General features: G+C 36.3%; 1 protein-coding gene across 1 annotated transcript in view; it reads left to right on the top strand.

Annotated features, from left to right (window-relative positions):
• Positions 1-12,763, top strand: part of MED13L (mediator complex subunit 13L) — a 294,964-nt gene that overhangs the window by 162,163 nt on the left and 120,038 nt on the right. Inside the window, 1 exon segment of the mRNA XM_047698034.1 lies at positions 159-242. Within this exon segment, the coding sequence (XP_047553990.1) occupies positions 159-242 (84 nt within the window).

Genomic DNA, 12,763 nt, shown 5'->3' with positions numbered 1-12,763 from the left:
AGCATTTTATAATGTAAAAATTTAAAGTGATAAAACATTTTGACAGTTTAGTGATGTTTTTATTTTCAATAGCATATCTCATCTGCGATTATTTAATTTAATGACTCACTAATTTGTTATTGAAACTGTAAATATAATTCTTGGTGTAATTATTGTAGGTGCCTAATGGATAAGAACTTCGTTAGGATTGGGAAGTGGTTTGTCCGGCCCTATGAAAAGGATGAAAAACCAGTCAACAAAAGGTGAGTCTTACGCTTTTAGTTTTCATTCCTTTTGCTTGACCACTACTGTGTTTTGGGAAGAGGTGGGTGGGGGAAACAACTTATTTATTTTCTAATAACCTTAGTAATTTAGATGTATTAAAATAGATTACTGGATTACATTTTATTAAATATTCTATAAATTTTTGTGGAATATTGGAAATTGGACTAGAAAGATTATCAATAACCTTCTTACGACGTAAGCCCCTTCTTACGACACTATTTGGAATGAAAATATTCTTTTTTGTTATTTTCATTGTCCCTTTTTTTTTTTTTAAGATTTTATTTATTTGACAGAGAGAGATCACAAGTAGGCAGAGAGGCAAGCAGAGAGAGAGAGAGAGAGAGAGAGAGAGAGAGAGAGAGAGGAGGAAGCAGGCTCCCTGCCTAGCAGAGAGCCCGATGCGGGACTTGATCCCAGGACCCTGAGATCATGACCTGAGCTGAAGGCAGAAGCTTAACACACTGAGCCACCTAGGCAGCCCCCCCCCCCCCTTTTAAATCTTCCTTCCTTAAAGTGTTATATGGCATAACTTTAAAAATAGTCAGCTGAATTCAAATGGTGATAGTTTTTATAGAATTGATTGATTCCCCTTAAAAGTCAGTGAATACGTCTTTGAGAATTCTCCAACCAGGATGGTAAATTACTTTTCTAAACAATCCTAAATTTTCAACTATTATTTATTGTATGCATGGCTTTAAAGGCAGTCCTTTATACTAAAAACACATGTAATTTTAGATCAATCAAACCAGGATCAAAAGCCAGAGCCTTCAAAGCCAAATATTTACTCCACTTACCTCTGAACACAGCATAGACTTAATTGGAGTCATAAATTGATGGGTGATTATTTCATTTCTGAAGAGGAGTGTACACAATCTCAATTCTGTTTTACTGTGTATGAACTTTCCCCATGCTAAGGATTCCAGCTTCTGGCTGCAGATAAGAGCTCTTGAAGCTTTACATGGTAGCCATAAGGTTAGATCCTTTTAGGTCGTTTGCCACAATTTTGGCCAGCAGCTCCTGCTTCTTTTGGAACCTTTACTTTCTTAACTTTTCTTGTTCCTACCAGTGATTTAATTAACATTAGCAGCCTTCTCTCCAACCTGTATGTCTTAAAGCTTTGATGAAGTGGTTGTGGAATCTCATTAAGCAAGCCTAATTTATGAAAATTGGGGTTTCCTTTTTCAAATCAGGTAAATTAGGGAATTGTCATTAAATGTTTTTTTTTTTTTTGCCAAATCACCATGAACTTCTTTAAAATATTTTCCCTTTTTTTAGTACATTTCAAATCCTCTAGGATTTATTAGAAAATATGTTTTTAAAAATATTTTATTTGTCAGATATATAGAGAGCGCACAAGCCGGGGGTACAGCAGGTAGAGAGAGAGGCAGAAGGAGAAGTGGGCTTCTGCTGAGCAGGGAGTACAATGTGGGGCTCAATCCCAGAACCTTGGGGTTATGACCTGATCTGAAGGCAGACACTTAACCGATTGAGCCACCCAGGTGCCCCCCACAAACTCCCCCTCCAAAATCTATTTAAATAGGAAGTAGGTATTATGTATAAAAAAGTTTGCCTGAAAAGGATAATAAAACTTTTAAAGAGTGCTAGTGTGTATGGGTGTGTAAAAGTGTGGTTTTGTTTACAGATGCTTTGATGGAGAGAAATTTTTTTTCCTTTGTATTGATTTGGTCTAACTAATGTATTTGTTCCATCTTAGTGTTTCCTCAAATTTACAGATGATGTAGATTTTCTGTAACTCTTTTGGGGTTCAGGTGGGCTGAACTGGTGGTTCAGGTTTGGGCTTTTAGGTTGATAAGTGAATGGTTATATATGGTGTTGGTTTGATACAGTGATCTTTACCATTCATTGCTGTGCACCTCTCCATGCTCACTGTTACTCTTACAGCTGGTGAACAAACAGAGCAGGTTCCAAAACTTGAACCGTAGGTATAGGCATTTGAATGGAGATTTCACAGTAATTTGGAGATGAAGGGAAAATGTGGAAATAAAAAAGGGACTGAAAGAGTAGCAGTCAGCACTTTAATAGTAAAAACCAGTGTTTGAAGTTAAATGTAGTTACCAAATCTATTTTATATAACATCTATATATCTTTGCACTGGGATTTACATCCCAGAAGTATTCCTAACTTTAGCAAACCAAATGTAACTAATACGTGTAGTATATTTAGATAATTTAATTTGTAACTGGGAGGCTGTTGATTTCCGAGCAATGTAATTGAATTATTATTTTTAGATTTTATACTCATGGTTGAATGTAGAACTTCATTTTATTGTAGTATAGAAATGTTAATGATCTTGAAGAAAACCATTTTAGGAGATATTGTTAACAATTAGCAAATTTTTATTTTATTTTTTAAAGATTTTATTTATTTATTTGACAGAGATCACAAGTAAGCAGAGAGGCAGGCAGAGAGGAGGAAGCAGGCTCCCTGCTGAGCAGAGAGCTCGATGCGGGGCTCCATCCCAGGACCCTGGGATCATGACCTGAGCTGAAGGCAGAGGCTTTAACCCACTGAGCCACCCAGGCGCCCCTAATTGGCAAATTTTTAAACCAAACAATCAGTTTTAAAAGTTTGGCATTTGCTGGAGCACCTGCGTAGCTCAGATGGTTAAGCATCTGCCTTCGGTTCAGGTGATGATTTCCTGGTCCTGGGATGGGATGGAGCCCTGCATTGGCACATCAGGCTCCCTTCTCATTGCCCCCCACCCCAACTCATGCTTTCTCTCTCCCAAATGAATAAATCTTTTTATAAAGTTGGCATTTGCTATAATAAAACTTTGTTAGGTATAGTGTTTTTTTCCACTTTTATTTTCGATAGATGAAAAATAGAGCCTCTTGTTGGATGCTAAAATAGGATCTTAGTGTCCAGTCATTTTGGATGGACAGAGTGGTGCTGTAGAGGGGGGCATTTAGATTTAGAAGATGGGGATCACATCCCATGCCTCTCTTTAGAGGTTAGATAAGCTTTTCGACAGGTTGTTTAGTTTTTCTGAGCTGAACTTTGTTTTTGTCTGTAACTGAGTTGATGATAGTAATTACTATCTTAAAGGATTATTGTGAATATTAAATGAGGTAATTTATGTGGCTGGTTTATACTTTACTTGAGAAAAAGCAAAAGTGCTAAACAAATTTTCTGTACAAATTTGTATTTTTAGGTATGCTCTTATTTGATGCCATTAGATACAAATAAGAGAAATATACCTTGAAGAATAATGTTCTAATTATAAAATTAGTAGGTCTAGCATATAGATACTTTTGTTCAATGGAATAAAAATATGATTTAACTTACCCCATATTTTATGTAGCTAAAGTAATCCTAATAGTGTTGACAAATTAATTTATTGCTGAATAGGTTTCATCTATTAGATTAACAGCATGTGATTTCCTGAGCTCTAATTGCTCTCTGTATTGATAGCAAAACTAAATCCTTTGTTGGTAGACTCTAAAAGAGTCCTTAATGTTTGATATGATATGATGGTCAGGATAATTCTAGAAAAATTATTATATATATATATATATATATATATATATTTGAACAGGTCCAAGAAGATAAAAGAAATTTATTCATATTGTTTCATATTGTCTTTTTCTTTATGGTGACACATCTTTTGTTACTCATGTCCCCCCCCCCCCCCCTTTTTTTTTTAAATTTATGTATTTGACAGAGATAATAGAGAGGGAATACAAGCAGGGGGAGTGGGAGAGGGAGAAACAGACTTCCCACTGAGCAGGAGGAGCCTGATGTAGGGCTCTATCCCAGGACCCTGGGATCATGATCTGAGCCAAAGGCAGATGCTTAATGACTGAGCCACCCAGGCGCCCCTGTTACTTATATCCTTAAGAATATAATAGGTAGGAAAGAAAACTTTGGCTTTCTCCTAAAGAGTTGTGACAACTAACATCAAACATACACAGTTTCTGGGTTTCTAAAGAATGTTGAACTTGAAAACACTTTTCTTTCCAGGATATGCTTAAATACAAACCAGTGAAGGGGCGCCTAGGTGGCTCAGTTGGTTAAGCATCAGCCTTAGGCTCAGTCTTGATATCAGGGTTCTGGGTTTGAGTGAGCTGGGCTCACTGCTCAGTGGGGAGTCTGCTTCTCCCTTTCCCTCTGACCCTTCTCCCCCGACTTGTGCTCTCTCTTTCTCAAATAAAAATAAAAAAAATTTTTTGAGAGATATTAAAATATCTCTCAAATAAAAAAAAGTGAAAACTGTATTCCTTTAAAATAATTTATTAATTATTCATGGAGATTCCTTCTGTTTAGTCTCATGTCAGCCTATATTTGATTACTGCAGAACTTGAACTTTATACACTTTATTTTTTGAATGCTAATTTTAGTAAAATAATTGATTGCTCCCAGTAATCGTTTGAACCTTTGATTTTTTTCTAGTATCAGATGTGCTAGTATCAGGCGTTGAAATAACACCAATACATACTTGCTAGTGCATTTTCTGAATTGATCAGCTGTTTCTTCCTCGTGGGCAAACCTACCTGCTCTTGGATGATACTACAAATAGCCTTATATAGTTTTAAATATTCTAATTACTTTCGTATGTGCTGCTAGGAGATATGCATGTGTGGGAGCTCACATATACTTGAAAGTATATAATTTTGACTGCTTTTGTATTGTTTCGTTTGGGTATTTTTTCTACTTTAGAGCCAGAGATTAATTTCTTTTTTATGTTTTTCATAATACCTCACCTATATATCCAAGAAATGCCCTTAGCTTTTGGTTTTAATAGCAAAAAAAAAAAAGGATTTTATATAACAAGATGAAGTACTTTGATGTAGGAGAATATTTAAAGCACTTTAAAGCTTCCCTGCCCTCTCTTTCCTTACCACTACCTTCCCTGCATTCCTTTTTACTTCTCAGGCATCTTCCCATCCTTTTTCCCTTTACTTTTCTTATGCTGCCCCAGTTATCTCTGTTTCCATCTAGAGATGCACAGATGAAAAGGCAGGGAAAGGAATCCCTCATCCAGACATTAAGCAGACATGTAAACAGGTGCTTGCAGTGTGAAAGGTAAAGGGAATCTCTTCTTAGTGTCCAGAAAAATATGGTCATTGGTGATCATTATTTTCAGATTTTATCATAAATTTACTTTTTACAGGTGGTACCTTTTGCCATGTATCTGGTGATCAGGGCTGGCTGATGGGAAATCCATAAAAGATTATTAATGGAACAATTTGGACTTACCTAATCACACATCATAGTTTCACAGCCTTTTAAAAAAATCTATAAAACATAGTCATTTTCTGCTGGTTTATCATTTTCAGTAATTATGTGCTGATAAGATATAGCAGAAGAATACTGTGTATTTTGTCACTTGAATATATTTGTGAATTGTGTGCAGAGTGAGAAAGAGGGATACAGTTAGTCTTGAGGAGTGTTGGCATTTGCAGGTGGGTAGAGGAAGAGGAACATACAAGGAGACTCTGAAAGGTAAATGACAAGTGAGAGCCAGGAGGGTTGGTATCACCAAAACCATGGATTTTTAGTTTCATGATTCACTGTGGCTGCCATACAGGCCCTGTAAAATACATAGTAAAAGGATGGGATAGCTTTGGCAGTTATGTAGTCGGGGCGACTATACCTTGAGCAGTTTCAGCGGAATGGTGGATTTGAGGTTGTAGTAGTTTGAGTTACAAATGCGGGTTGAAATGAAGACACCGAATATAGGATTCTTGCTATATTGGCTACAGCTAGCTGCAAAGGGAAAAACTGCTGCATTTAGAAAGGGAGGAGAGAAACATTTAAAAAGAGCCTATGCTAAAACTCAGTTACTGTCTGTGGTTTTAAAAAGTGTCTTTCATGTAGTACACACTCTGTTTTGTTCACAAACATTATGCAGAGAAGGATTTTAACTGAAAGACCAGTTCAGCCAGAGGTGATGGTAGTTAACTATATGCTGTCCAGGTGACTCTTCTTTTCTCTCTCTCTTTTTTAAAAAAGATCTTTATTTATTTATTTGAAATAGAGAGTGAGCTCACAAGCAGGAGCAGGAGGCGGGTGGGGAAGAAGCATGCTCTCTGCCCAGCAGGGAGCCTGACGTGGGGCTCTACCTCAGGACCGCAACCTGAGCTGAAGGCAGACATCCAACCCACTGAGCCACCTAGGTGCCCTGAGGTAGCTCTTTTACTTTGTTTTTCTTTCTTTCCTTTTTCCTTAATAACCAAAACAGAATTACCACCATTTTAAATTTTTTTATTTGTTCTGTTAGTGCTCTAAAGGAGACTACGATCAAAACCTATATCCTCAACATTAATAATTGATTTTCATAGTTTACAATAAAATGTTTCAATACATGTTGCCTACTTTCAAGAAGGATTTTAAACACTTTACAATAAAATATATACTTTGTTCTTTAATGTACTACAGAGGTTCGATGAATATCGTTGCTGTAATTCCCTTTTTCATTCCTATTAGTGGATTGAAACTAAGTTGGAAACAAAGCTCTCCCTGTTCACTAGACCATCCATCCAGAAATACGGATAATCTTCCATTAAGTATTTGACCTTGTGGGACTTAACTTTTAATAGTGTTATTTCCAAAAGGTGTTTGAGTTTTCAGATTCTCTTGATTTTAGGAAAACTGTAGGAACGAGGCATGCCCCAAATTAGTCAGTTTCCCTGCCTTTCCCTCCCTGTCTACGTATCTATCTTTCCTTCTTGTTTCCCCTGTATGTATGTGTGTGTATGTATATATGTATATGTATATGTCTCTCCTTCTTCCTTTCTCTACCACCAGGAGCATATTGTTTTGGTTGTGTTTGACTTTGTTATAAGCAGAAAGTGAGTTCTCTATTTCCCATTCAAGAGATTTGATACTGCTCTTCCAATGTATCTGGAAGCTTTAAAGGACATATTTGGACAGGGCTTGGGGGTGGTTGTTAACTTCAGCAGTGCCCTTCATAATCAGAAGAGAGGGAGAGGAAATTTTAGGTACCAAGGGGGGAGTTAATCTGAGCTGTTATTTTAGTTTTATAACATGCCCTACCACCTATTTTACCTTTGTTTAAGATATTCTAGCTAAATGCCACTTCCTTTGTTAGAAAAAAAAGTCACCTGAAGGGTCAGGACATGAATGAATGGAGGTTCAAATGATTAACCTTTTAGCAGCGTGAAGGAAGTATGTTCATTTTGCTCCTAATGTTTTAGGATGTTGTTTATAGTAAGTTTCTCCCTTCATACAAACTTTAGTGAGTCTAAGCACTGTAGAAGTATATTGTGGTATGTCAGATAGCTAATCTTGTAGATTAATGAAAGTGATTATTCTGGAAATAAGCTGAATTAAAAAAAATTTTTTTTTAAAGATTTTATTGTGAGAGAGAGCACAGGAGGAATCACAAGCAGGCCATAAGCTGTGAATTAAATTGAGTGCTTGTGGGGCGCCTGGGTGGCTCAGTGGGTTAAAGCCTCTGCCTTCAGCTCAGGTCATGATCCCAGAGTCCTGGGATCGAGCCCCACATTGGGCTCTCTGCTCCGCGGGGAGCCTGCTTCCCACTCTCTCTCTCTGCCTGCCTCTCTGCCTACTTGTGATCTCTGTCTGCAAATAAATAAATAAAATCTTAAAAAAAAATAAATAAATTGAGTGCTTATGTATCTCCTGCTTTGTAAGATAACTTAAGTTACTTTGCTGAAGCTTCTTAGAGTTTAGATAAAGGTGTAAAATGTGTTCTTGGAAGGTCATTTTCACTCATAATTTCTTATAGCATATCAATAGCATATGGGAAACTTTTATGGGAAGTTAAAACGACATGTCTAAGGGAGATGACTGCTCCTGCTTTTATTATACTATTTAAAAAATTTTTTTTCAGAGCTATATGCTTGTGTTTTTATTTATAAAATGACTGTAGGCTGGCCATCAAGGAGATAGGGGGACATTTCTTAATTTTAAGTTGGAAAATTCAGCCACTCTGAATATAAATTAGTTCGCCAAAATGGCTCAGAAATATGAAAATCCTGATAATTATTTATAATTTCTTATTGTAGTCTACCATATATCTCTGGTACCTAGATTATTCTTAAAGGTTAATAACCATGGGTTTTCTAATATCAGATTGTCTAGATATCATGCTTTTCACCTCCATTTAGTTTTTAATATACTTAGAGTCAGGATTTAGTGAAAATCATCATCTCATGGGCACAAGACAGATTTTGAAAGAAGCACTAAGAATAAAGACCATATTTTATTTCCAATAGGGTAGTTTTCAGTTCTGCGATTTCCACTGTATCTTTTCTCTTGCTTCCACTTATCAGCTGAGATTTCCTATTTTGTTAATTCACTATGAACACATTTTCCTTTACGTCTGTAAACATAATTAAAATAATTACTGTAAAATCTTGGTTACTAAATACAGTATCTGGATTATATCCATTAGTTATCTTTTGTCTTCATTATGGGTTAGATTTTGCTTTATCTTCATCTGGTGAATAATTTTGAATTATATATTTGGGCATTGAAAATAATATAAGGACTCTGGATTCTGTTTTATTTCACTGAAGAATGTTTAGGCTTTTGTTTTGATTTGTTTTAAAGCAATAAACTTTATCTGAACTTAGACTCCAACCTCCTGTCTCACACCCATGGTGGTTAGCAGTTGAAATCTTTTTACTTCTTTTAATGTAAGGTTTCTCAGTCTCAGCATTGTTGACATTATGGGCCAGATGATTGTTTGTTATGGATACTGTCCCATGCACAATAGGATGCCTAACAGTATCCCTGGCTTCTACCTGCACAATGCCAGTAAGGCCTTCCTCCTTCAGTAGTGACAATCCAATATGTCTCCAGATATTGCCAGATGTCCCTTCAGAGGCCACATTGCCCCTGGTTGAGAAACCACTGTTTTAGTCTTAGCTGCAGGGGGGTCTACCAGAGATTTGGTCAGAATTTTATCTTCACTGTCTTCTTCCCAGGCTTTTCCTTTCTCATTTTCTAGATGCTTGGTTGGTCTCTCTCTCTCTCTCTCTCTCTCTCTTCTTTTTTAAAGATTTTATTTATTTATTTATTTATTTATTTATTTATTTATTTGAGAGAGAGCATGAGGGGGGAGGGTCAGAGGAAGAAGCAGACTCCCTGCTGAGCAAGGAGCCTGATGCAGGACTTGATCCTGGGACTCCAGGATCATGACCTGAGCCAAAGACAGTTGCTTAAGCAACTGAGCCACCCAGGCGCCCCTAGCTGCTTGGTCTCTTTGAACTCAGTCCTCTGGTTCTTCAAAGCCAGTAAGATTGGAATTTGTATTAGTTTCAGTCTCTCCATGTGGCTCAATCTGCGCTCTTGTTGAAAACTTTTTCTTTGAAGAAAGGGAAGGCTCACACAGTACTGTTGCTTCTTTTCTTGTGTAGACTCTTGTCCCTTCTTTAAGTTCTTGCCTGTGTTTAGTAACTTTATTATTTAGTAACATTTATTTTTAGCAGATTTTAATATTTTCTTCACAAGTTTGATTATTATTTTTTGCAGGGAGAGATGTGTTGGTTTGGGAGGAGCTACTTTATTATTACCTGAAATGGAACCTAATGAATATTTTAGGACAAAAAAGCTACAATTTTGTTAACCTGCCATTAACTGTGCTTCACTTAGATTTGCACTGTTTTTCTATTAAAAATTGGATGGCTTAGCATCTGGGCCTGAATCACCTTGTAGGAGACTTTAATTTTAATATTTTAATTAATTGATGAAATGACACTTATTTTCTGGGTGATTTCAGTATTTGGGTGGTGTAAATTGTTCTCAATTTATTAATTAATGGTTTTTGTGTTATATACTGTTTTAAAAATATTAATGTTTATAGTCTCTTCCTCCAAACTTATAAGCACGAAACATCTTTTTAAAAATGTAAAGGCACGAAAAGTTTTTATTATTTCTTTTCTAAGTTGACATTTATATAAAGCCTTGTCCCAAGTCACATTTAAAACTTTACAGAAATGTTCATAAATAGTCCTTGTTAATTTCCTTTAGGGAAAGAGGTAGAATGAGAAATGGGACAGGACAGTAAGAGAAAGAAAGGTTCAGGAGGTTACCAAACTAAAGAAAGGGCCAAATGGGTCCTTTCTTTGAAAGGTGAGATGAGTGCTCTCAGTAAAATGGGCCTGTGGCATCTGCATAGGATGTTGGCAGTAGGGGGAAAGAAAGCATTACAGATTAGAGTTAGATTTCAGGACATTTCTCTTTCACCTTCAGGCAAGAATGTTCATTTCTTAAAAGAAGGTAAAGAATACTGTTTGAAATTGTTGCTTTTGGTTGACTTTATGTAATTTTCTTCCTCACATCTTTTTTTCATCATTTTATTGAAACATAAAATGTTAAGATTACATAAGCAAATTTTACTCTCCTTTAAACAACTGAGCCTAGGTTTGCGCTTTTTTTTTTTTTTTTTTAAAGAATGGAAATTGTTTTTAGGATTGTTTAGGACTGAGTAAGATAACATTGAGTAAGATTGAGTAAGATAGCATAAAGTGTTTAGAACCTAGCATGCAGCTGGGTGTGTGTGTGTGTGTGTTTGTTTAAGATTTTATTTATTAGAGAGATAAAGAATATGAGTGGGGGAAAGAGCAGAGAGAAGGGACAGGCTGACTGCTCACTGAGTGCAAAGCCTGATGGGGGGCTTGAGATCATGACCTGAGCCGAAATCAAGAGTCTGTCATTTAACCAACCAAGTCACTCAGGAGCCCTGTGGCTATTGTTTTAATGGTGGTTGATTGCCACTAGTGGTGGAAGAGGTGGGTGGTAGTAATTATTTAGAAAAAAAGTTAAGGATAAATACAATTTTTTATGTTTCTGGTAGGTTCCTATATGAGAGGAAGATTGCTATTAAAATATTTTTTATATGTCATTGCATTAAATGAATTAAATATTTCTGCTATAAACCTTTTTATATAATGGCTACAAGCTATATAAGAAATGGCATATTGTATCTTGATTCTTTCCCTAAAATACTAATATGAGCTGTTTCTCTGTTTTTAAGGCATTTTTTTAACTTCATATTTTAAGGTCTGATAAAAATCATCTCCATTCTGGTATGAGTTTTAAAACATGATACTTATTAGCATTGTAATCCTGTTGCTGACCTTTTATAATAAAGGAATCAAAGGGAAAAAATGGAGAGTACCTAATGTATTTTATAGTCATCTGGCTTACCTCTTTGGTATATTTGGAGTGTTCAAGAATATTGTAAAAATAAAGCTTTTATTAAGTGTGATTCTTAGAAAGTATTAAATGCGTATCTGAGAGCCTATCAGTCGAGCATGATAATATATACTTCATTTAGGGTTTATTAATAGTTATGTAAAGTTGAAGCATTATAGCTTACTATTTATGGTTGAAGAGTTTGGAAAGCTCTGGGTGCTGAGATGTAATACTAACTTATATATTATGGAACCTCCTTCTTGTCCTGATGTTGGGTCTGTTGTTACAGTCTTCTGCTTGTCTGCATCTTTTCTTTCTTTTTTTTTTTTTAAGATTTTATTTATTTGACAGAGAGAGACAAAGTGAGAGAGGGAACACTAGTAGGGGGAATGGAAGAGGGAGAGGCAGGCTTCCCGCTGAGCAGAGAGCCTGATGCTGGGCTTGATCCCAGGACCCTTAACGACTGAGCCACCCAGGCGCCCCTGTCTGCATCTTTTGACTTCAAGTTTCTCTTGGTTCTAATCACTCTGCCCTGTATAGACTTGACTTGACTTGTCTTCCCTTCTCTTTCCTTTCCTTCTCTTTTCTTTTCTCTTCTCTTCATTTCTTTTCTTTTCTTTCTCTTCTTTTCTTTTAAATACATACTTTAAGTTTTTATTTAAATTTCAGTTAGTTCCTTTACAGACTTCTGTCAGACTATTCTTGGTGAGGTACTCTCCCACATAAGAATGCTATGTGGTGTCAACTATGTTTTAGATGTTACCTGCACTTTATCTGGCATCCCTGCTCCCCAGTAGAAGCCTTTTTGTCCAGCCACAGTTGCCCTTCACAATTCCTAGCATTGTCTAAACTCCTTTTCTCTTTGTGCATGTTCTTTCTCCCCCAACCTTTCTGTCTTCCCTGGCATAAAGTTGACTTTGATCTCTCTTCTTTGAGCTGCTACGGAGGCAACTTTTCTAGCTGTTTTTTTTTTTTTTTTTTTTTTTTTTTACAGAGAGAGATCACAAGTAGACAGAGAGGCAGGCAGAGAGAGAGAGAGAGAAAAGCAGGCTCCCTGCTGATCAGAGAGCCCGATGCGGGACTCGATCCTAGGACCCTGAGATCATGACCTGAGCCGAAGGCAGCGGCTTAACCCACTGAGCCACCCAGGCGCCCCTTTTCTAGCTGTTTTTACCCTGGCATTTTACCTCTAAATTTATTAAGAGTATGTTTTTACTTCTGTTCTTATTTATTTATTTATTTATTTATTAAAAAAAATTTTTTTGTCTTCACTTGAATTTGTACTAAGGAAGATGAGAATTTAGTCTCCTTCAGTTTTTTGCTATTCCTGTATCATTCCATCATTGACTCT

The sequence above is a fragment of the Lutra lutra genome, chromosome 12 (assembly GCF_902655055.1).
Source record: "Lutra lutra chromosome 12, mLutLut1.2, whole genome shotgun sequence".
Classification (NCBI taxonomy): Eukaryota; Metazoa; Chordata; class Mammalia; order Carnivora; family Mustelidae; genus Lutra; species Lutra lutra.
This window is presented reverse-complemented; position numbering and strand designations above follow the sequence as displayed.